General features: G+C 36.4%; 1 protein-coding gene across 7 annotated transcripts in view; it reads left to right on the top strand.

The window, feature by feature from the left end:
• The window catches only part of ATP11A (ATPase phospholipid transporting 11A), a 135,338-nt gene that overhangs the window by 77,556 nt on the left and 31,567 nt on the right, over positions 1 to 26,215 (top strand). For all 7 annotated transcript variants that reach the window (XM_052773711.1, XM_052773710.1, XM_052773709.1 and 4 more), the window contains exons 4-17: positions 301 to 381; positions 3,941 to 4,048; positions 7,930 to 8,058; positions 8,531 to 8,634; positions 11,286 to 11,336; positions 13,609 to 13,673; positions 15,293 to 15,374; positions 16,651 to 16,801; positions 17,929 to 18,126; positions 21,126 to 21,299; positions 22,706 to 22,869; positions 23,167 to 23,238; positions 24,962 to 25,035; positions 25,248 to 25,351. In XM_052773711.1, the coding sequence (XP_052629671.1) occupies positions 301 to 381; positions 3,941 to 4,048; positions 7,930 to 8,058; positions 8,531 to 8,634; positions 11,286 to 11,336; positions 13,609 to 13,673; positions 15,293 to 15,374; positions 16,651 to 16,801; positions 17,929 to 18,126; positions 21,126 to 21,299; positions 22,706 to 22,869; positions 23,167 to 23,238; positions 24,962 to 25,035; positions 25,248 to 25,351 (1,557 nt within the window). The remainder of the gene's footprint in view (positions 1 to 300; positions 382 to 3,940; positions 4,049 to 7,929; positions 8,059 to 8,530; positions 8,635 to 11,285; positions 11,337 to 13,608; positions 13,674 to 15,292; positions 15,375 to 16,650; positions 16,802 to 17,928; positions 18,127 to 21,125; positions 21,300 to 22,705; positions 22,870 to 23,166; positions 23,239 to 24,961; positions 25,036 to 25,247; positions 25,352 to 26,215) is intronic.

The raw sequence follows: 26,215 nt of genomic DNA, 5'->3' as shown, positions 1-26,215 counted from the left end.
TCCCAGTCTGGTACTTACTTAAACTCTTGCAGGCAAATATTTTTCTAGGCATTAACATCTGAATGTTACTGTGATCTAAATACAGTATTATATCTTATTATAGCATATACTTATTTTTCAAATTTTGTTGATATAGTATATATTCTTAAAATTGTATTAAAGTACTGTTCTTTTTAATCAAAGTTCTGTGGTGCTTTGTAACCTATTGGTGAAATGATTACTTGAAACATCTTGCTTGAAAAATTGACTGCTTACGTTCACAAAAATATAACCAGAAAATATTTGTTCCTCTTGCTGCAGTTAATTATTGATACACCTACTAGTCCAGTTACAAGTGGACTTCCACTTTTATTTGTCATCACCGTAACAGCTATCAAACAGGTGAGTAATTTAGTGAGCAAAAGTAAAACTAAAGAGAGCATTATTATTTGTTTTGCATTTCAATTTTCCCTGCCTTTTTGTGTTAGACTGTCTTAAGGCAACGCCTAAAGAATGGTTGTGATGAATTCTGACAGAGTAGTTTTATTTTTGTTTCTGTAGTTTAAGTAGAATTGGTCGCTATATGATGATGTCTCACTAATTCAACACAAGCTTCTAAATTTTTTCATAATTTTTATGTCCTTGTGTTCCAAGGAATCATTTACATTCTTGTGTTAACTCAGCACACTTCGACTTTTGTTTGTTTCTGTCCACATCCTATTATGTTTTTCCATAATGACTGAAAATGAGTTTAGTAAGAACTACAAAAACTTATAAGATAAATCTGCTCTTACCTTTGAGCTTACCTTAGCCTTTACAGTATGAACAGATAATAAAAACTTTTTTGGTTCAAGTCTTCCGTATATGTTGATTGTAATCTACAGTTCATAACGATAGCTGCAGTGCTTTCTACAGATTAGCATTGAACAGATGTTACTGTATTCTCTCATTTTTGATGTGAAAATTAGTCCATAAAATTGAAGTATTTTTTAGAAATTAGTTCTTGCCACATCATCAAGTATAAAAGATCCTAACAGAAGTTGTTCTGTCAAAATCAAATTGCATAATACAGCTACAGAATTGTACAGGTTTGCCATTTCACTTTCAGTGAAAATTAGTTACTACGAAAGTTAGTACTACGGAAAGGAAAAGATTAAGGTAGTTTTTCACCTGCTACCCTAATGCTGTAGTGCTACAGTTGACATAAGCACTTAAATGTAGGTGGGATCTTATTGAAATTAGTGGAATCTCAGATTAATATAGAATGTTTTAATTCATATGGGGATATTACAATCAGATCTGTATGTTATCAGAGCTTCTGATATTACAGATTTGGTCTGGATCAGGAATGAATGAGGAATGAGGTTGTGATTGCCCTTCTGTTGATTTAGCTAGAGCTGAATTTGTTGACTTTGTGAGTTTCAGGCCAGCTGCAGGAGGACAGAGGATACCTGATATGGCATAAACCTTGCTAAGTTAATTCATCAAAAATTTTGCTAAATTTGAACTAGCAAATGAGTTTATAAGCAGTACTTTGCATTCGGTGCCTACAACACTCTTCTGCATTTACTGTACTATCTCACCATAGCCACAGAGTAGTTTCTAAAAATCTGGGCTCCTAAAGTAACAGTAACAAGGAACGGTCTTTACAGTGGTTCTGTTGCATGTTTGGCTTTTTGCCTTCAGTCCAATTTAATGATGATTGCTCTTGCAGGACAGCTATCAGGGTAAGAACCAAGTAGCACAGTGAGTTCCCTTTCAAGGATTAGTCTTCACTGTAACTCTGGGTCCAGAGACCAGCCATTTCTTTCCTTCATTTCAGTGAATGGAATGTCAATGTGAAAGGAAAATCTATGCAAGCAGCTTTATTTTCAGCATCTTTTGCTGGGCCGCTTGAAGGAATTAGCACTTTCCGTGGGCATAAGAAAGATCTCTCATGTCGTGCTTCAAAAAAATGTCTTCCAAGAAGTAGTTGAACATCAAGACAATTTCTAGGTCGGAGTGCTCCTCATTTTAGCTCAAAACTTGTAGAGGGGGGGTCTGTATTTCTTACATACCTATGATGGACTATGATGATTAAAACAGTGACTAAGAAAAATGAGGATGTGGTGTGTTGACCCTGGCCAGCAGCCAAACACCCACCCAGCTTCTCGCTCACTCCCCTCTCTTGTGGAAAATAGAGGGAAAGTGAAGAGACTTGTGTATCATTTTAGTGACACTTTGATAGGCAAAGCAACAGCTATGCACATGAGCCAAGAAAATAAGCAGTTATAAGCAGTTCATTCACTGCTTCCTATCAGCAGGCAGATGTCCAGCCACTTCTTGGAAAGCAGGGCCTCAGCACATGTAACGCTTGCTTAGGAGAACAAACGCTATCACCACAAACGACCCTTTCTGCCTGCTTTCCCTGAGCTTTTCTTGCTGAGCACGATGTCATATGGTGTGGAATATCCCCTTGGTCAGTTTGGGTCTACCGCCCAGGCAGTGTCCCCTCCCAGCCTCTTGGCCACTGACAGCCTACTGGCCTTTTTCTGGTGTGTGTGGAGGTTGGAGAGAAAGCATTGAGGCTGTGCAAGCACTGTTGAGCAGTAGCCAAAACACTGGGGTGTAACCAATGCTCTTTTAGCCCCAAGTACAAAGCACAGTAGCACATGGGCTGCTGTGAAGAAAGTTAACTCCATCCCAGCCAGACCCAGAACAGAGAGTAATTTTGATTGTCCCTTAATAGGATAACTGATTACCTTCACGGTTGTTGTGCTAAACGTAGACCTTTTCTTCATTAGTTTTCAAAGAAACTACAGAGAGCAGTGTTTCCATTTCTTTACAGTGCCAACTATGCACAACTGAGTGTATTCTATAGTAGAATTCAGTTCTTGCTGGTGAGCAAAAGTTGTGATACATGCAATAGCTAGTATTTTTGGTGTGGCTATCGCACTCTGAAGATTTAAAATCTTACACTTTAGAGTCTTACTGTAGTTTGGTAGTGGCCTACTAAAGCCTGGATTATGACATGCTGTGCCTAGTACTGCAGTTCCATCTACCTCCTTGAGTCTTTCTCCCGACAACTGGTGTAGACTTTGGGACCTGCTTGAGGAGCTGTACCAGCCCCTGGAAGTATATTACACTAAAGCTGTAAAGACTCTGTGAGTTCCCAGATTATCTCTTGAGAGCATCCAAGGTAGTGATACTTTTGTTCTACATTGAATTTTCAAATATGCTCAAGAGAATTACATGTAAAAATGCTATGGAATACAAGTGGTATTTTCCATCTCTTAACTAATGGTGTCTTTGTCAGTCCCAATCTTTATCCCACGGCAGGACCTTTTGAATGGAAAGTTGCAGATTCTCTGTCCTTTACTTTGTCTGTTTGTATAAAACACAAATTCATAGGATAATTGAGCAACCAAAATAGGTTATTCTGCAAAGTCTCTTAAAACAAACTTCTTCAGGACTATGTATATTGTATATAGGGTTATAAAGTTTGACATAATTGCATGACAATCAAGAAATGTGACCACCTTCAGTCATGTCGTCACTTTATCATCTTTCAATCTTGAGTCCCAGTCTTCCAAAATATATTTTCTACACTTTCATCTTCTCAGCAACTGCTTCTATAAGTACTTTGCACTTGCTCAGGAGTCAATAGAGCATGAGCAAGACATGATAGCTTAAACATCAGAAATTGTTCTACACATTGTAAACATCCCTATTTATCAGAACATCTTCATTAAAATATATATTTTGCTGGCTAATTGTAACTGTGAATGCTCTTTTTCATATATGTCCAACATGAGTGTATTACTGACATGTATCACAATTTCATTTGTTCTAGTGAGAATATTTTCTTTTTTTCCTTATCTTGATCAAGGATAACTTTTAAAATTTTTGTTACAAGCTAGAGCTGTTCTGTCTTTATAGCCAAATGTGCATCACTGCATCATTCCATTTCACTGTTTTCTAGGGTTATGAAGATTGGCTTCGACATAAAGCCGACAATGCAATGAACCAATGCCCTGTTCATTTCATTCAACATGGTAAACTGGTTAGAAAGCAAAGCCGAAAATTAAGAGTAAGTAACTATGACTTAACAGATTTTAGGAGTCAGGCTTTACTGCACACCTCTTGTAAAACAAGTTACGCAGAAATGTAGCGTGATGATGTTGTAGCATTTATTACATTTAATGGAGATTAGACCTACAATATACTAGTTTTTAATTTAATGCCTCTGAATAAAGTATTTTTAGAAGCTAGGTTTCTGCTTTATCTTTGCTTTGTTAACTCCTCTCATAATTGTTCCTTTCATTTTCCATTTTTTAACTTGGAATTTCACTCGTGATTTGTCTTTTGTCTTTTCTCCATTTTCGGTCCTCTGTGGTTATGCACATTAATAATTTATTTAAGCCTGATTATGATAGTCAATGCTACTGATTTGTTCTATGTATACAACACATTTATATGCATACATATATATATATACACAACACATCCAGAATACTTTCTTCATTACCCATCAAATCACAGCATCTTCATTGGCCTTCTGAATGCTGCTACACTCCTTTCCTGGTATTTTGAAGGTTATTTTCAGAAATTAATTTCTGCTGCTGCTTTTTTTTTTTTTTTTTTTTTTTTTTTGAGTTGAGCAGATTAACTTTTCATCATTATTCTCTTTAGAACTCAGCAAATTTGATAGATACTTGTTTGGATTTTCCTTATTTCTGGTATCTTTGTTAGGGGTGTCTTTTTCTGCTCTGCCTTGTTTGGGCATAAATGGCTGTGCAATGTTCACAGCCTTTCTGCTGTGACCTTCCCTTTCAGTGTGATAGCTTCTGCCTAGGGCTTCCCGGTAATAAAAAAAATTAAGCCATCACATGCTGAGTATTCCAAGTTTGTAACTAATTCCAAACAAAAATAATGAAGTACCACATAACTGGAATTTGTATTCCATTAATTAATCTATTGCCCATATTTTCTCAATTTCTCCCCTATTCTTTGCCATTCAGAGATTGTGTATTTTGAGCAACTAAATGATAGGAGAGACAGGCATAGGAAATATTTGCATGGAAAGGGATATCTGTATGCATGGGTAAATGGGTAAAATTCTCTGACCTGTATTATGCAAGAAAACAGACTAGATTGTATAAAGGTAGACCCTTATGGACCTAAAGCCTGTGGACATTTGATTAAAGAAAGGAAAAAAAGAACTGCTAAAAGACGGGGTTTCTTTTTGACAGAATCACAGACTGGTTGAGGTTGGCAGGCATCTGGAGGTCATCTGGTCCAACCGACCAGCTCAAGGGAGGGCCACCGAGAGCCGGTTGCCTAGGACCACGTCCAGACAGGTTTTGAATATCTGCAAGGAGGGAGACTCCACAACCTCCCTGGGCAACCTATGCCAGTGCCCAGTCACCCTCGCAGTCAAAATGAGATGGACCCTCCCATGTTTTGGGTTGTGCCCATTGCCTCTGGTCCTGTCACTGGGCACCACTGGAAAGAGCCAGGCTCCGTCCTCTTTGCACTGTTAGCTGACACAGTGGCAAATGTTGTCAGAACACCTTTTAGATTTTATTAAGATGTTCTTTGCTAGTACTTTTAATTGTTTGGCGTTTTTTCTTATTCCTGCCCTTGTTTCTTTTGAAAATTGTTTAGATTATTAACTTCTATTTTAATAGGCTGTTGTATTATAGATTGTTCCTGGCTTGCAGGGTGACTTGTATGCCAAGGCTTACAGAGAGAATCTTGCTAGATTAATTAATAAATAATAAGGATCATTCAACACTATGATCTGTGAAAATCAGAAGAGGACTTTTTTGTCTTTATGAGTTGGACCTAAAATCTCACTTTCTGATGTGTAAATGTTTTCAGTGGCAACTTAAACTCCAGACACAGTGGGCATTTTTTGTTATGCTTGTTCTTGTAGCGACATGTGATTGTCAGGAAGGGTTTGTTCGCTAAACTGGCCTCCCAACTTTCTGGTCATATTCAATGTTCTGAAGAATTCTGATTTTTCCTTTTATGACATCTGTAGAGGAGCTTAAAATTGCAGTAATATCACTGTGTTTTAGGTAGCTGATAAATTAACATTGTTTTCAGTGGTAAAGAAAGCTAGTAAAATCAAAATAGTTATGTGGTGTTCTTACAGTTTGTTCTAGGAATAGGTGGATTCTCTGTCACCTAACACTTAATTCAAGATAGTTCCTTAACAGTGTTTTGTCTGGTTTTGGTAAAATTCTCACTTTGAGAGCTTTATTATAATTTATCATGTCACCATCTTTCATAATTAATGATTTTGTGGCAAAAAGGCAGGTTCTTTTGAAGACATATCTTGGGAAGAATAAGGCAACTTGAGCAGTAGTCTGGTCCGTCAGGGTGCACTACTCTTTGGGATGAAGGCTCTGTATCGTTCAGGCTGGCTCCAGCCAAGACATTCACCGCCTCTCCTTCCAAACCTGCCCCTTCTCTGTCTCACTACGTATCTTCACTTCCCTGGGTCCGCAGAATGATACATGAGAAGTCATTTAATCAAAAGGAAATATATGAGGAAATTAATCCCTTCCTAAAATTGAACAGCCGCAAACTTATTATTGGTTAAAAGTGCAGCTTTTTCCCCCAAGAAACAGAGTAGCTAATTATCATTATGCTGTTTTAATAAGTCTCTAATTTTTATTCAGAGGCTGAAAATTAGTAAACCATACAGCTCTACTGCTGCGCTAGAAGTCGTGATTTTCAAAAAGACGCCATTGTTTACACAAAAGATGGAAAATATCTTACTGAAGTTTCTGTTAATTTTCATACCTGATTGTTGCAGGTATGCTTAGCAACTTGCATTCTCCTATGCCATATATACAATCTACAATTTTTCATTGCTATTAGTTAATAAGAAGCCTTTTTCATATCTACAAGAAGTTAAATCTCATTTATTATCATCATCCTAGTTCTTCAATACATGTTAGTAAATCTTATCTAAGCTGTCACAATTTTATTTTTAGATGTTACTATTGCTGGTTGTTACCGGACTATTTTGCGTAACTGGAATTAACTGACTCCTGCCAACTGCTAAGGATATTGGAGTTTAGCTTTATAAGTGTATCATGAGAACAATGATTAAGCTGAATCTTATGATAATGAATTATGACATAAAAGTATATGGAACAGATGTTGAGCTACATGAAAAATTGCGAAAAATACATATTTTGATGGGATTTTTATTGAAACTTTGATATTCTTAAATCATCTAGTATATCTTTGCCATTTGTTCATATTTTTTTATATTCCTTTGTAAAAGATGACCTCCAAAAATGTATTAAAGGCTGTTTTTTTTCAAATGAGTGGTTTACAGTAATATTTTGAATTTATACTTGGTTGGCTGTTCTGTGACACTCTCTAACACGCTGTAAGATATTACCTATGTTTGCATGAATAAAAATTAGTTTGCTTACCTTTAAACATGGATAAAAATAGGATGGACTTCTAGTCATAAATTCTGCTGAAAAATGTATCCTGTTTTCATTAGCAGACTTGGAATTCTTAGCTTTTTCAGCTATTTCTAATTATAATATTCAGAGCTAGATGCTTATCTTTAAGAGCCAACGACAGTAGCTCACATCTCTGTTTTTGAAACACTGTTTTGTTGTATTTAGTGTTAAAACAAGGATAGTATCTTCCATCTCTCAAATAATGTTGCAAAACTTAGTAAACTGACAGTACTTGCAAAATGGTTATCCTGAGAGGAAAGGTAGTAGACAGTAGACCTCAGTCATTCCACAAGCTGTAATTCAGTTTTTCAGAGACGTTTCTGTTGTTCTTTACTCCTGTGGTAAAATCCTGGTGGAAATAAAAAGTGATGAATTTTCAAGATATTTGAGTGAACCTAGGTTTTGGTTTTGAAATCTGAAATTTGGGCTGCTACATAAATGATAAATGTATTTCATTTTATTGTGGTTTTTTCCCTAGGTTGGAGATATTGTAATGGTAAAAGAAGATGAAACATTCCCATGTGACTTAATATTTCTATCAAGTAGTAGAGGAGATGGAACGTGTTTTGTTACAACAGCTAGTTTGGATGGTGAATCCAGTCATAAAGTAATAAAAAGTTCTACAATTTCTTTTTAAGGCAAAGTTTGCATTTAATTTTTTACACGGATTACAATATGACTTCATGCTTATATGTGTGAACAGATACACTAACTTGTGTAACTTACATTTCTACCAGTTGACTTCATTTCACTTAAAGTATCGGGTTTTTTATGGAAAGTTTTAAAACGTATGTATTTGTGATTTTGTCTGTGTCCAGTATAGGCATGCAGATTACAGAGATAATGCACAAAATTTTTTGTACTTAAATGCTTTTACGGTGACCTGGAAGGTACTTGCATATAATGTAGGAAGATTCCCAATTAGGAGCATGTAAAGGTGCATCTTATTAGAACTATGAGCTCTTATGTAAAAACTAGTAAATCTATTTTGTGCCTAGCTGATGTATGTGTGCAGATTAATGTCTTTTATATCTGTCCTTACTTTTTTGATTTTATTTACACCTTTTTATTCATTCCAGACTTACTATGCTGTTCAAGATACAAAGGCATTTCACAATGAACAAGAAATTGATGCACTGCATGCTACCATTGAATGTGAACAACCTCAGCCTGACCTTTATAAGTAAGAAAATAATTCTTACCCGTTTCATTTAAGGTATCCTACCAATAAATTATAAGAATATCATAATGAAAAGATACCAGCTGCATCTGCCTGGTTAGAGTGGGCACCAGGGTGAGCTTGAAGACAGGTTAGTCTTCCATCCATGCTCCTTTCCTGCAAGTAGTTCACTGGTCTGCTGTAGGGCAGTGGTCTCTAAAGGGGGTGCACACCATTGGGGTGCATGACAAAAATTTTAGAACTTCTATTTCTATTTATTTTTTAAAATTAAAAAAAAAAGAAAGAAAATAAAAAAGTTAAGCTTTACTAGTATTTAATATTGGTACTGGCACCCGTCCTCCGTCTGCGCGTCAGAGTCCTGTGTCACATACAGTTCACGAGTTGTCCCAGGGGAAGAGAGGGTGTTCTACAACATGGAGAGGTTGCTAGTGGCACATGACGGTCAAGTGGCTTAAAAAGATTCCCACAAAGAAACTGTGGATTGAAGATAATACTAAATGCAAGCACAAGTGAACAAGACAATGGCAAACGCTTCCACTCCTAGTATGAGCTCTTCCTCAGCCATGAGATAAAAACAATGCCAATCTAATCAGATCTGACAAGAAGTCAGTGAAAAAAATTTGAGATTGTCAAGACTATTTGAAATATGGATTTATATCTGCTATCGTTAACAATGAACCGCACCCTATATGCTTTGAGATACTAGCTTATGATAGTATGAAGCCATCATGATTAGAAGACATTTAAAAGCTAAGCATCCAGAACATGAAGAAAAACCTCTAAAGTGTTTTAGCAATGTGTAATACTCAATATTTCACAGAAGTACTGTACAAAATTTCACTAAATGTAATAATAAATCTTTAGAAGCCACTTTTGAGGTTTCTTTCTTAATAGTGAAAGACGAAAAGCCACATACCGTTGGGGAAACTTGCTCTGCCTGCCACAGTAAAAATAGCTGAAATAATACACAGAAAACAATACGGCAACAAACTAAAATGCACTCTTTTATCAGCAAATACTGTTGGAAGATGCAGAGGAAACATTGCTTATTTCTGAGGTGTGGAGGTATCGCTTTTTCCCTGATCTCAGTGACCAAGGAACTGGTCTAGAAATCTGCAAGAGAACAGCTTCTTTAGAAAACTGATTCCATGAATGGCTTGATCCTTTTTTAAATACATGCGTCACGAAATGAACATTTGCAAGTTTTGAAGCTCACGCCGTTATAGATGGTGGAATTTGCTGAGACAGCTGTTGAAACACAAATAATGAGAATGCTTATTGGTAGGCAGCTTCTATCTCTGCTAATTTTTACTTGGCACTTTACATCTCCACAAACCACAATGGTGAATCTTTCTTTCCAAAGGCGCATAGTCATTTTACATTGTGAGGTATCATAACAAACTGTACATTGTCTTTAGATGTAGCTCTGCTGTGTTGTGTCTCTGAGCCCGAGAGGTTCCCTTCCAGGGTAACAGACCCACCAGCTCTGCACAGTTTCCTCTGCCATCCAGAATGCTAATGTCCGGCTTAATCACTTTTGGTTTGAGGTTACCTGCTTAGACAGTGGTACTGCAAATACAGTGTACTGAGTCTGTCTGGAATGGGGTTAATTTTCTTCGTAGCAGCCCGTGTGGTGTAGTGTTTTTGATTTGTGACTAAAACAGCGTTAATAACACACTAGTGTTTTAGCTATTGCTGAAAAGTGCTTGCACAGCGGTCAAGGCTTTCTCTGTTTCTCACTCTGCCCTCCAGCAAGTAGACTGGGGGTGGGCAAGTGGCTGAGAGTGGACACAGCCAGGACAGCTGACCTCAGTTGACCAGAGGGATATTCTGTGCCATACAATGTCATGCTCAGCAATAAAACTGGGGGGGTAGTCTTTCCAAAGTAGCTGTTGCTTGGAGACTTGGCTGGGCATCAGTCTGCTTATGGGGGGTGGTGATGGTTGCTGTTGTATCACTTGGGGTTTTTTTCTTCACTTAGTAAACTGTCACTATCTCACTTTTGCTCTTCCAGTTCTCTCCCCTAACCTCTGGGGAGGGAATGAGCGAGAGGCTAGTGGGTGCTTAGTTGCTGTCCAGGGTCAGCCCACCACATATAGATAAAATGTACTTAGAGAAATTAAGAGGGAAAATTGGTTATTGGCTCTATACTTTTGTTTTGTTTTGCTTTTAACTCAGTTGTAGGTTTTAGGTCTTGTAAAGGATAGTAATCATACTGTTACTTACCTCAGGTAGTTTAGAGAATAAGATTTCTTGTCTAATTAGAAGATTTATTCATAATTTTATAATCTTTTATATCTTTTAATACACAAACTTTACATTGACTTAGTGTTCTGTGTATTTTTGTGTCTACATGTTTTAAATATATCCATATGTATCTCTGTGTTCCTGTTTATTTCCTGGATAATCAGAGCATGCTTAATTGGAAGCTGTTTGCTCACTGTAATATATACTTTCTGTAAAATACATCTTAAATAAGCTATTCTCACTTATGCTTTTTTAAATATGTATGTGTGGTATATATATATCTGTACAGAGAGAGAATTATATGTCCTTGTGATGTATGTTTAAAAAAATTGAAATATTGGGACATATATACGTACAAACATGCAAATTAGCAGTGCTGCTAAACTGCTTGCATATTTCCTTTACAGATTTGTTGGTCGAATAAATGTTTACCATGATAGGAATGAGCCTACTGCAAGGTAAGGAAAAACCGGAGTTTCTACACATTTAAACATTTTTAGAGTTGACTAAGTATCAGTAATGAGAATTAGCTTTGTTTCATCAACACTGTGCTGCCTTGCCTTATTGATAAAATATTTTTCTCTTTTGAAATTACAGTCTGTAAACTTCTATATCATAAATATTTCATATTTTAATCAGTTAATTTCTCTTTATGTCTTTATTCAACTTCAGTTTTTATTTGATATGTATTGTATTTAGTTTCTAAATGATGTTGATAGGATTCTGACAGTACTTGTACAATACTGCCACATTAGCATGGGGTCTTGGTAGCGCACCAAACAGTATGAATATTATCACTTGTGTGTTTCTCTCGTTTTTCTTCTTAGAAATGGAAGAGTTTGAACATGCCAAATGTCATGTTTAGTTTCACTAAGGGGATTTCTACATTTGTCTAAAATGTCCACAATGTTGCCTTCCCGAACACAGGCAGCATTCAGGGAAATGCATTTTGTATGTGGTGTAGGAGTCGGCGATCTGTTACCCTGGGTCTGGCACCTAGAAGGGTCCGTCTCCTGTGCCACTACATTTCATCCTGAAGTGAGTGCGGTGCATTCTGCTCAAGGAGCAGTCTGTAGCCCAGGATGTTCCTTGTCCAGCAAATGGAGAAGAAAAATGAAGCAGTACAAAAGAGGCACGAGTCTTCCTGTCTTTTCTGCCTAGGATCTTCTGTCTACCAGCAAGGAAGAGACTTGCTGTACCTGATTTTGTTCAGGTCCTTGCCACAAAGAGGCAAAGCAGTAGGAGGGAAAGAATTCTCACTTGGGTGATATCCTAGACCCCAGCATGTGGGAAGTTACTCCATTCTGGCTAAGTGCCTTCCTAACCTCGATGTGTCTGTAGATACATAATTTTATATCTCGGTAAGCAAAGAGGAGGGGAAATCCGGCTGCTGAGCGTGTCATTGACATAGCTCCCTCAGGAAACACCTGTATAACTGCACTCAAAGCAGTGCAAAAATCTCTGTCACCATCCAGAGTGACCATCTCTCAGCAGTCCTGGTCTGCATTCTTCCTGGGGTCCCTCAGGGAAGAGGGTCAGGCAGAGCATTGGCCACGTGAGCTGTTCTAGTGACAGCTGCCTACTTCCAGGGAGGAGGCATCCTTTCCTGAGGATCCTACTATCTTTTCCACATTGAGTGATGTATCATGTAATAATAGATTGCTACAGTCTGCTGTGAAAACAGTCTTTTTTGCTTCTTCCACTTTAAAGATTTGTTTGACTAATGAAGTCGGTTGGAAATGGGCTTGGGTGGGAGAGGAAAGGAAAATAAGCAGAAAATACCTTTTCAGTCTCAACAGCAATAGATTGATCTGTGTATAACACTGCACAAGAAGAAAATCTGTATCATTAAGGCTTGTATTCCTTGGACAGCACTGTTGGAGCAATTGGTATTTTTTACTATATTGGGGTATGATGTCCTATAACCCAAATAATTCATATAGCATCACTCCATTGGTTTGAATGGAACTAGTTTCAAGTTTTACATCAGAGTTACAGTCCTGGGCTTTTTGTTTGTTTAGGGTTTCTTGATTTGGGGGGGGGTTCATACCACAAGAACTCTTCGAATAACATTCAAAAATACTGAAGTTACTTCTTGTTTCTTTTCCATTGCTGTATAGGTAGTCTGACAATTCTACACGCTGTCTGTCTATAAAGTAGTCCTTGATTTTGCACTCATATGATGATTTGTATTACATATCACGCTCCAAAATATTTTTATAAACTGCATGGGGATCCTTACATTAATTCCCCTATTCCTCAATAAATTATTTTACCTATATTCATCTTTATGCTTTGAAATGTACACAGCAAGTATCAAACAATATCTTGTATGCCCCTTAGAATAAAATGGAAGAACGTATTGTCCTTAGTAAGTAATTCTACTATGCAAGACCCTATAGTTTATATAAGCCTAAAAAAGACTTGAATCAGTATTTTTAAAAATAAGCATCTTACAGTTAGGATGATGAGTCTTTATTTAGGTACCCATATATGTGATTTTTAGATGCATTTGGTTTACGACTTGAATTGTGAAATTATGAGCTTACTTTTAGGCATCTCTCTATTTTTTTAATTTTCACTTAAAAGCTTTAAATACTGCCTAGTAATTTTGGTACACAAAATAAAAATATTTGAGTAAAACTGATTTCCTGTTTTACGTGGTTTCCACTAAGGTCTGCTGTTTTTCTCTAAATATTTTTTATATTTTGTAATGCTTATCTTTTGCAGGCCATTAGGATCCGAAAATCTGCTTCTTAGAGGAGCCACTTTAAAGAATACAGAAAAAATCTTTGGTAAGTATTTCTATTGATTATTTAAATGGACTCCGAAGTAATAAGCAAATGTCAAACAGGGTTACAACCCTACAGTTACTACTGAGCATATGATTTCTATTGAATAACTTGATTTACAACTTTTTAATAAGGTTTACTGTTGCTATAAGTGCAGTAAAGTAACTATTAATGATGTACAACAACTATAGAGATTTTTGGGAGGGGGATTTTTTAGTTTAGTCTTCAAAGATTAGTGAAGATGACTCAACTTCTTCATGCAAATATATGGCTTTTGAACAAGCACTGTGAATTAATGTTGTTGTCCCAAAGCAGTTAATGAACCTGTTGAAAAATTTTAAATCTGTCTTGCTCATTTGTCAAAACAAACAAACAAAAAAATCATACCCCAACCAGACGTAAATATGGCTGATAAAAAAAAAAAAAATAAAATCCACTTAAACAGTTCCTGATCAAAATGAGACTTTCTGCTAGCCAGTGTATTTTGTGTGTATGAATTGTCTTCGTTCCATGGAAAATTTTGAATATGTTAGCAGAAATAGGAAGCACAAACTAAGATATGGTTTTTTGGAAATTCTTCAAGAAAGCCTAGTGGGAGTCGTAGTTCCATTGTAACAAGCCACTCTTTGCTGGTGACAAAAGGGACAAGGATCCAAGTCATCTGCTATTGTATACAACTTCTGTACTCCCAAGAAAGAAGATCATAGATAGCTATGAACTACTGAGCCTAAAATACCAAAATCTTGCAACTTTTTCTCCAAAACGGTTGTCAAAAGTATTTATTAATTTAAACTTGCTCTCTTTGCTTTTAATTGTAATCTAAAATAGATGAACTAATATAATTAGCTTGTAGTAAGTATTTCTGTAAACTTCAGAGGATGGTTTTAATATTTTGGTTTACTTGTGTTTCGGGCAGAGATGTTCCTAATATGAGTGGTTTTTTCTAGTCTGCCTAACACATACAGTGTTTGCCGTTACCCCAGCACAATGCATATCCTAAAGTATTTTATTCTAGCGATGTACAGGTGTGCTGGTTTGATAAGTGCTTTAAATCCATCTTCTTGTTTACACCTTCTTTTTGTTGTTGTATTTAATCTTCTGAAGTTTAGTCTCTCAATCTGTGTTATCAGCAGGAAATTGGTAATATCAACAGGAAATTGGTAATATCAAAAGATCACTCTTTTCATGAATTATTAAATCTTCCCAAAGCAAGCAAAGTCAATGACTGCCTTTTCTTCTTGGATGTATCCTGCAGTTTAGCCCTATCTAGATTTGCTTTCTCAATGTATGGCTTAGATTCTAAAATTAAAGCCAAAAGAAGAACTTAAAATGCAAGGAGATTTATTCAAAACCCAGCCTTGGTTTGGCTTTGATACATAGCAACATGTTAGTAATTGGGAACTGTGAGTCTGGAATGGGATGTAAATCCTGTTTAAAATTTCCCTCTGAGAACCAAGATATTAAAGCCATTTCTAGCTTCTGAGTATCATCGAAATCTTTGTTCTTTTTCTTCAGACTACACAGAATTAAAGAAATGACAGAGTATAATAATCTGGTGAATTGTGCTTTCATTAAATTATTGTACCATGCAATCTTTAGTAAAATAAGTTGTCTAATTTCAGGTGTTGCTATCTACACTGGCATGGAAACTAAGATGGCATTAAATTACCAGGCAAAATCACAGAAGCGATCTGCTGTAGAAAAGTAAAATTTCTGATATTTATTTTGGGGGTGGAAAACTGCATGTTTGAATGGTGAATAAAAGGGGATTATTTTTGGTTTTGGGTTTTTTTTTTTTTGAGAAAAGTGTATGTTTCATTGATTTAAATTAAAAAAGATGTATTTTTGTGTATCATTTTTTACTTATGAGTCATAAAACGCCATATAAATGAGATTCTCAATATTGAATTATTATTAAATGTTTAAAGAAGTGCCACCTTAATGTAATGCTTACCTTTTGAAAATATGATGTGTTTTGCTGTTCCGGAACAGTTTTCTTTCACTGGTTTGTGTACACCTACTGACAGTTTTCCATGATTATGTGCTTCAATTTTCTAACTTTCCTTTTCACTGCAAGTAAGTCTTGAATTCAGTAAAAGATTACTCTTTTGATGCACTTCACTTTGGATCAACTGCAGTAACACAAAGCCTGTCTGGGGCAGGTTTTCCGTGATGTAGCCAAAATTGAAAGTTCCATGTAGGCATATATATTGGGAAAGGAAGACACTGCTGTCCTCAAGGGATGAGCTGACATTGCTTGCTTACTTTTTTTAAAATAGAGAGGATTATTTTCTAGTCCTTCTCTGCTATCTGAAATCGTCAGCTCTGAGTAAGGTGTCCGACCTTGTGGAAAAAAAAAAAAAATGTCATTGATTAAGGCAAGATGTACTGACCAGCTGACAGCCCTTCTCTTACGCAGTGACTGAGCAATGATGATGTGTCTCTTTCTACTGTTATTGATGTATACCCCATGGCTCTTAGTTCATGCCCATCATTAATGAAAATATAATTTTAAATGTGGAGTGTTCTTGCTCTTTCTCTTTTTTAGATCTGTCTAGAAAGAGTTAAACCATTACAGCTACATCGCAAAATGTTCTTGATAGATTTATGTTTCTATAATACTTATGTAAGTGTTTTTATATTGGTTCAGGGAAATGGCATAAAAAGTTCTTCAGATACAAGCCTAGTTATTCTGTTATGATTCTATCTATGCTATTGTTTTCACTAATATCCTAGGTTTGGTAATATGTCACACACATTTTGGAAACAATTATAGCAGTTAACATTTGAAATAGAAAATGGTCCTCAATAATATTTTTCTTTGTTGGGAGAACACTGTAGAGAAGTTATTTTACATCATAGCATTGTTAGACTTGCAGCAAATGTTAGGCTGAAGCAAAAGTCTGACTTTTTTAATAAACTCTGTAGTTTATGTGCTAATGGAATTTTAATTTTGCCCTTTTTTTTTTTTTCTTCTTAGATCAATGAATGTATTCCTTATTGTATACCTCTGCATTCTCATCAGTAAAGCACTAATAAATACTGTCCTGAAGTATGTCTGGCAGAGTGAACCATTTCGTGATGAGCCATGGTATAATCAGAAAACAGAGCCAGAAAGGAAAAGAAATCTGGTATGCAAATAAAATAACAAAAAAGTTTCACTAAACCCTTAATTTATAAGAAACCTACTGAAAAGCATATACAGCCTGCTTGCTTACCAGTCATAAGTTGTTGCTTTTTTTTGTTAACAGTGGTGGCAATATATTTGTAGAAAGCTTGTATATTAAATTTTTGCACTTAAGTTGTATGTGTGAATGTAACTGAGGAGAAAATGTCTGGTTTAGTATAAAAAGCCTCATGAAAGTGTTTCGGAGTTTCCTGTCATTGATGCGGATTACTAAAGAACTGACCTCTTGCAGAGAAATATAGGACTGAAAAGAGTCTCACAACTATTGGCAATCATATAACAGACATGTTCAAAATAATCTGCTGTCAGAATCTCTGTAAAAATACCCCTCGAAAGCTTAGTTTCATATAGCTCTGTAACTCTGTCATGAGCACTAGAGACCAGCAACAGAGTTGCCGGTGTCCCATGTCATTATGGGAGCAAGGACGTAGTCCAGAATGGATACCCAGATCATCCAAAGTAATGAACTGAACCCAGCACTACAGAAACCATAATACTATTTCACTAAATCCTTCCGATCAGACTAGGGGAGAACTGTACCTCCAACCAGTCTCCACCAGTCAAAAAATGGAGCCTGGGTTATGTGCACACATTCTGCTTGTATTGAGACAAGAAAGGGGAACCTTTATTTATTAATGAAATACTGTCTGAAAGTTATGTAATTTGGTAATCCTTGAATGAGTTACTGTAGTTTTATGGTATTCTGGTAATTTATGACTGCACGTTTTATGGTATTCTGTGTTCTCATACAGGTGTTTACCATTCATGTGTAAGCACTCTCATTAATTGCTCTAGAACTTTACAACAATGATGTGTAACTTTATTCTACACCTGTATGTCTGTAAAGAAGAATACTAAGTTAAAATAAAAAAGCTTTTTTCTTCATGCCAAATTAGTTGTGATGTTATAAATCATGAAGGTATACATCCTGTGCTGAACTGTGAGCTGTGAAAGGTGTTGCTTACTGTTTGAAAGTTATTAGAAAAAAAATAACTTGCCAATGTATGTAGTCATCTTTTGGTTTTTGATGGTACGTGAAAAATCAATATTTTCATCTTGTTTCTTTGGCAGTTTCTTCGAGCTTTTACAGACTTCCTTGCATTCATGGTTCTTTTCAACTACATTATTCCTGTATCCATGTATGTCACTGTGGAAATGCAAAAATTTCTTGGTTCTTATTTCCTTACATGGGATGAGGAAATGTTTGATGAGGACACGGGTGAAGGACCACTGGTGAATACTTCTGACCTCAATGAAGAGTTGGGACAGGTAAATTTCATGAATTTGATAATGATAAATTATCATGATAATTTAATAATATAATAATTATCATTATTATTATCATAAATATTATTATCATAATAAATGATAAATTTTTCAACTGTTTCTACCATAATTTTTTATTTTAAAATTGTTACTTCAAATTTTTTGTTTTGCAACTTAGTGTGCATTTTCTTTAGTGCTGATTAATTTTAAAAATAAGATTTGAGATCTTTGATTTTCAGAATCAAAAATTCTGGTTTCTCAGCCAGTCAGTGGAAATCAATTCATATTACTGTATTAGTAAAGGATAAATGCTTTAAGAAGGTAATGATTTCTCTCTATTGACTATAGAGGGACGTTATATAAGCATCTGATTTCCTTAGAGTAAAAGTCAGATGGAAAAAACCCCTTTTTTGTCTGGCTAGACTGACACCAAATCTCCAGATACATGTTTCATGCAGTAAAATGATTGACTGTCACTCTCATTTTCCAGAAGAAATTCTATCTTTAGTATTCTGTGTTAAGAAAATTGTCACCTTGACACAGATAAGCACAAATATTTTTTGAGAAAATATTATAATCTCTATGAATTAAAAATGTTTTCATAGGTTTTCAAATAAATAAATAAGATGGTGTATTTCCTTGGTTTTGTACAGCCAAACTAGTAATTAAGCTTTTAGAGGGACATATCTATTTGGATAAAAGGTGGTACCAAATATTTTATTATTATGGGAGATAGTCGGCGCTATCTCCCATGACATCCTCGTAAAGAAACAGATGGATTACGGGCTGGATGAGCAGTGAGGTGGATTGAAAGCTGGCTGAACATCCAGGCTCAGAGGGTGCTGGTCAGCAGCGCAAAGTCTCGTTGGAGGCCAGTAACTAGTGGTGTACACCAGGGGTCGATACTGGGTCCAGTCCTGATCGTTAATGATCTGGATGACGAGGCACAGTGTACCCCGGGGGCCACCCAGCTGGAAAGCGGCTTGGCAGAAAAGGACGTGGGGGTCCCGCCGGACACCAAGTTGAACATGAGGCAGCAACGTGCCCTTACGGCAAAGGCGGCGAACGGTATGTCTGCGCGAGACAGAGTGTTGCCAGCAGGTCAAGGGAGGTGATCCTTCTCTACTCTGCACTGGTGAGGCCACACCTGGAGTACTGTGTCCAGTTCTGGGCTCCCCAGTACAAGAGACGTGGGCATACTGGAGGGAGTCCAGTGAAGGGCCACAAAGATGGCGAAGGGACTGGAGCATCTCTCATGTGAGGACAGGCTGAGAGAGCTGGGACTGTCCGGCCTGGAGAAGGGCAGGTTCAGGGAGGATCTTATCAATGTGTATAACTACCTGAAGGGAGGGTGCAAAGAGGATGGAGCCTGGCTTTTTTCAGGGGTGTCCAGGGGCAGGACCAGAGGCACTGGGCACAGCCTGAAACAGGAGGGTCTGTCTGAACATCAGAAAACACTGTTTTACTGTCATGGTGACCGAGCTGCCCAGGCAGACTGTGGAGTCCCCATCCTTAGAGATAACCAAAACCTGTCTGGACGTGGTCCTGGGCAACCAGTTCTTGGTGGCCCTGCTTGAGCAGGGTGGGTGGACCAGATGACCTCCGGAGGTGCCCTCCAACTTCAACCGTTCTGTGATTCTGCTATGAAAAATAACTTACTACTACTAAATTTGTGTCATCCCTAGAATGGGACCCTCATCAGTACTTGGCATTATTAGTATCAATCCAATGAACTAAATTTTGCTTCTACATTTTTTGAAAGATACTATACATTGTATTTCTAACGAAGGCTTTGATTGCAAATCCTTATTTGTGGTTGTAGCAAACACTGTCATAGCGATATATGCACTTTATTCCTTTTTTCATGCAACAGGTATTGATCCCAAAGCAGCACACTGAATGAATAAAAGACCTTTGCTTGATAGCATTTTGTATCTTGTATAAATGTATTGCAAAACTGAATGGAGGAGTTGAGATGAAAGAAATCAATATAAATCCTGCCCACTTTGAAAAAAAGTTGAATACGGGTATTGTGTCCACAGATGACAAACCACTGGAAAATTTGGAGACTTGCCTTTTCAGATTAATGAATATTAGAAAAGTCAGTCTAGGAGGAAAGTTTACATATTTAATAACTTCTCTTATGACTGAGAGCAAAAATCTGTTTGGTTCTTTTTATTTTGTTTGATGCACTTGATAAACTTTGAAGTTTGTTAAACAATCTGACGAATGCTAAATAATTGCCTTACTTCCAGTGCTTAATTCCTAACCTTACATAATGCTCTCAGTTTATCAAATATATACATGCAATCTGTATACAATACCTATATCCAATATCCAAAATTGAGCTTGTCCCCATCTGGCTGTTCTGGTTTATAGTTCAGGTTTTGGTATTGTTTTTGATGTTGTTATCCTCACATGCTGGGGCTCATTGTAGAAGATAAAATTAATGAAAAATTCAATATTGAGACAAAAGGAATGTTGCCAGGGCAATAACAGTGCCCATGTGTATAACTGTATATGACCATTAGTCCAGAATCCTCATTTAAACTAACGTAATTGTAGTGGGGAAATGTGATAATACCCTAAAGACCATTCTGATAGTAACCGATCCAAATCTAAGCATGTACATTAAATAATGATCCCTGGGAAATGGAATTTGTGTGCATTTTGTTGCCATAAATATCTGTCTTGCAGCAAGAAAGACATTAAAAACCAAAAAGAAGCTTGAGAGAAGAGTGAAAGTAGGTTAAACACATTATTTTTATGTGTTATGAGGCAAAAGACAGCTTTCCTGATACTCTTGTATGATAAAATTTTTCGGGTCCCACCTTAGCGTGAAAGATGACTCCCCAAAGAAATTATTCTCTTCCTTTTCTGAAAGAGCCTGCATAAGGATCTTTAAAGGAATGTGTAACCCAGTAATAGTCTCAGTTTTGTTAAGAGACCTTGGAAAATCTCTGTTCATATTCCTGCTGTTTTTAATTTGTGCTCATTTGCAGATTGAGTATGTCTTCACAGATAAAACAGGAACGTTAACTGAGAACAACATGGAATTCGTAGAATGTTGCATTGAAGGGCACGTTTATGTACCACATGTTATCTGCAATGGCCAAATTCTCCACGACTGTACAGGGATTGATATGATTGATTCTTCTCCAGGAGGAAGTGGAAAGGTGTGATGACTCTTTCTAGGTTCTTTTTTTACAATGAAACATGAAAATTGAACTGTGCTGATGAAGGCAATATTAGAAATATCCTTGAACTTCACTAATCAAAGTAGATAACTGCATGAAATGCATCACAACATAGACATTGTCCTTTCCTAGTTTAGAGTAAGATTTAAGGGCTTAATACAAAGTTTCCCAACTTACTGCAGCTGTAAAACTGAATTAAATAAACTCCCCAAAATACAGATCTTTTTCTGGTTAGTAGCTGAAGAAACATAATAGCTGGTTTCCATTTAACATTAGCTGCAATAGGGAAGACAAGGCAGGAAACTCCTCAAGGGGGAAAATGAGTGCTCAATGCAAACACTTACTTAGTCATCACTGAGTGAAGATGCGGCCGGAGAATGGTTTATGATCAAATTAAATTACTTTTAAATGTGACTTAATATAGCCACATCTGAAATGTGCTACACACAGCATGTATGTGCTGTGGCTTTCTTGCTGCGTGAAGCAAAGTTGAAAGTTAAGGATACTTCACATGTCAACTGATGAGCAGGGTGTAAATGGGCACGATAATCACGGCCAAAGGACAATATATTTTTAAGTACATCAATACAATCTCATACTTTGACCATACCCTTCACTATGGCAAAACAAGGCCTCTTAAAATATATTGGTGTAATTCAACAGCCCTATGGCTCTCACGCATGGCCCTCAGAATGTGGTCCCAAGGTACACTGTGTTTTTATCTTGGAATTATAATGGCACAGTTTGTATTGAACAGCACAGAAGAATATGATTCAGAAACAAAGATACAGGTAGAACACAGCCAAGTATCCATGAAATAGAAATCTCTTTCTGGTGTCAGAAGCTATCATTACCAAACCACCTGAAACTTTATAGAAGTTCTTGGCTCCAGCTGCCACAGTGTCCATGCTCCTTTTATTTTACATAGCTCTGAGAGGTGTTCAAGCTGCGTGAGTAATTGAAATCTGTAAAGCCTGTTACTTGTGCTGCAGGTGCTGTGTCCCCCTTTAGGGACTCGGAACTCCTAAAATTGTACCTCGACTAGTATTTAATACAGGTTGTTAAAGTTTAAGCAAAAGTAAAGGAAAAAAACCCTTTAGCCACATCTAGGCATTCAGAGGAGGCAAAAGATGCACACTTTTTTGGGGCGTCAGCAGCTTGACTTGCATGGCAATGCTAGTAGCACTGGCAGCTGTTGAGCAGTTGTGTGGTTCCCACTGGGAAAGACTGGGCTCCCCCTAAAGGGCAGGTGACCTGTGACACTGCCTTTATCCCATAATAAATGGTAGTAATCAGTGACATTGCTAACCTTCCAAAAGAAAAGTTTTCAAAGAAATACTTGAAAGTGATCACACATAATGACAACCATTCCTTTTATTTTTTAGGAGAGAGAGGAACTATTTTTCCGAGCTCTTTGTCTTTGCCACACTGTTCAGGTAAAAGATGATGACAGTGTAGATGGCTTGAAGAAAAACCAGCTCTCAAGAAGATCTTGTATATATATTTCATCATCACCTGATGAAGTTGCTTTAGTTGAGGGAATACAGAGGTATGTGTCTAATCAGGTATTACACTTTTTTAATCTAGAGATCTAATCACTGAAGTTCAAAATTGTTTTCGGCACAAAAATCATAATAAGAAACACTAAATCATCTAGAGCTGATGATTTTCTTAACATACAGTCATGATTATTCATATTTATGAATCAAATAAAAACAGTTTGGGTTTTTTTGTTGTTTGTTTTTTTCCAGAAGATAAGCTTAGTCTTAAATCCTTATGACATGCTTAAACTGGATAATTACATAATTGTTGTATTCATTCTCTTGATGTGTGTTTCATTTTACAGACTTGGTTACACCTATCTAAGGCTGAAGGACAATTTTATGGAGATCTTAAATCGGGAAAATAACATAGAGAAGTGAGTGGTTAAAAATATAACAAAATAGACTGATGAGGAGTTTTTCCTGATGTGTTTAATAAATCATTCTTTCTCTATACATTAATTTTTAATTCAGAAAAGTCAGAAATGGTACATTTTAGTAGAAAAATAAATGATGTGCTAATATTTATAAGTTCTATATTTTCACTTAGTCTGTTAGTTTGACAGTATATGCAATATGAAATATTAATAATAACAACAAAGGTGTGGTGTGGGGTTCATGACCTAATCTAATAGTTCCTAATAATTTTTGGGACTGTGGGTATTTTTCCTTTGTTATATTGTAAATAATATTTTCTTAACAGAAAACGGTATGTACCCCATTTGTTCTTTACAAATAATCCTTATAATTTACAGGAAGGTAATATCTATAGAATAAATTTTTATAGCTGGTTCAAAGAAAATTTAAAACAGGTACTGGTTTCTGTCATTTTCCTTTGACATGTAGAATAAATTTTGTAGACCATAATTTGAGTAAAATTTTTGATAACATTTAAGTAGTATAGCTGTTTAATGGGATCTACATACTTTTGAAAATGTTGCCTTACACTTCTGTAGCTGTGTGCTGGTTAAGGATATTGTATTTCTCTGTCTTCCTGCATGTGTGCTCTGCTAACTACACAGGGACTCTTGGACACAAATATAGGAACTCTGCTGTTATTTTTCCCCCTTTTAGGGGAATGTGGAGGATTTTTCCTGAAGGTTACTTCAGGCTTCTGTGGCTCAACTCATAAGAACTGGAGTCAATATAATTTGATGATTTATGAAAACACTATAATTTTTTAGGAATTTTTTCCAAAATGCATCACAGTTCGTAGACATAGGCCCGATCCAGCTCCTTGTTAGAATCTCTTGTAAATTTCAATGAAGTGAACACTGTGGCCTTGCACAGGTTTGAATCCCAGGCTGTTTTAAGGACTTAGAACTGAATGATCTAATTAAATAAGCAGATCTATTTTACAAGGAAAATATTAACAGAGGTGAACTGAAGAGATTGGGATTAATGATTGGGATGCTTATGTTTGTGCTGGAAAAAGGGAGGCTCTCTTAAATAAAAGGAAATAAGTAAGAGAGTAAATGATAAAAGTATATAAACTGATGAATTACACAGAAACGGTACAACAGGAGCTTGTGTTCATTTTTCCTCCTAGAAAGGAAAGGAACATGGGATAAAATCAAATCATAAAATCAATGGTAAATATAAAACCAGTAAAAAGAAATGTTTTTTCACTTGAATAACTTGTCAGTTCACACTTGAGCAAGATTCATGAAATTGGGTGGGCACTTTTGGGAGATAGGAATATTCAAAATTAGAAAAATATTAAATAATGACTTCTGTGTAAACACCTATACATTTCAAGTTCTAAGGCTATGCCTAGGTATTATAGGTAGGAATTTACTTTGGAAGCAGTACAGTGCTCTACTGCAAGGTTTCTAGTCTTAAATAAGTTACATTGTCTATGCATCCAAAGATACTTATGAATATCATGCAGACAAATTCTGTTTTAAGTCATTAGGAGCCGAGGGCCTCCGCTATTTATTATTTGTAACCTGCTGTTTCATTCTGTACTAGTTCCATATTCCATAGTACTCAATTTTCCATGTTAGCAGTCACGTTGTAATTGATAGGCTTGAAGTTGTAATAACCAGTTTAGGGATCTGGAAGAGCAGAGTTGTTTAAAAAATATTCTTTCTGTTTCAGGTTTGAATTATTAGAGGTTTTGAGTTTTGATTCTGTGAGACGGCGAATGAGCGTAATTGTTAAATCTTCAACAGGTAGGGCTGTCACATTCTGTTTCTTCTTAGATGTTTGAGCATTAATCACAGTCTGTGTGCCTTTCTTTATAAAAAAGGGGACCGGGTACCAGCATGAGTGCAAATGTTATTAAAAAGTTGGAAGAAATCTTTCTGAAGACTTAGTTATTCAGATGTTTTTTTAAAGAAAGATATATTTGGCCATTTTGAATTCCTTATACTGTCTCTTTTAGGTGATATATTTCTGTTTTGTAAGGGAGCAGATTCTTCCATATTTCCTAGAGTCAAAGAAGGCAAAATTGACCAAATACGATCCAGAGTTGAACGCAACGCAGTGGTAAGATTCCATTTTATTGATCTGTTCGTGTGATATCAGTGTCAAAAAAAAAAAAAAAAGTTTTACCTCCTGCTTCATCTGGTAACAGATTTGTCTTCCCAGGTACCAAGTTTATTGTATGCCAAAGTGCACACAGGCTGTATGGGTAGCAGTCTGTGTTACTCCCTTGTTTGAGTCTGTCCTCCGTCTCATCTTCCAAATGCCAGTTGTGGTGAGATATGGGTGCATGCACAACTGTATGTTATACCAGAGGTCATCATTTAGCTTTTTAGTATGGCACTGTGGTGGTTTGAATTAACTTTTGAATGAAAGAAAAGTGAAAAACTTCACAAAAATCTCATCCCTGCTTTCAGACCCCAGCCTTAGCAATTGTGATTTGCCGCCTTTGATTGCTTTAAAGCTCTTAAAAGAGAAAATCCATTAGAGCACAGTGTAGCAACAAATGCATTTCTTATGGGGAAACAGTGCAGTGATCATGCTTATATTTTTACTTGCTAAAAATGAGCTATGAACTGCCTGATGACCTTTAAAAGAAATTCAGAACTTGGTTTTACCTAAAAGATAGTATTTGGAGTTGTAAAATACTGAATTTTGCTGTGTCCAAAAATATGCAGAACCCATTGCAATGGAGTATGACTGCCAGTCTTATAAATAGGATAAAATTTGCTGGCATCCAGTACTCAAACTGAAAACAAAGTATTACAGGTATGTGAAAAAATACCTACAGTGTTATCTGCTTCTGTTTTGAAGGGAAACTTCAAAAGTCTTTGCCAAAGTGCTTTGCTAAGCTTTACTATGTGAAACAGCTGTCTGATAATTACAACTGAAGGAGGCTAATGAAACCAAAAGGAGTGTTTACATATC

The sequence above is a fragment of the Harpia harpyja genome, chromosome 22 (genome assembly GCF_026419915.1).
Source record: "Harpia harpyja isolate bHarHar1 chromosome 22, bHarHar1 primary haplotype, whole genome shotgun sequence".
Lineage (NCBI taxonomy): Eukaryota > Metazoa > Chordata > Aves > Accipitriformes > Accipitridae > Harpia > Harpia harpyja.
The sequence above is the reverse complement of the archived record's forward strand: the minus strand, read 5'-3'. Positions and strand labels throughout refer to the sequence as shown.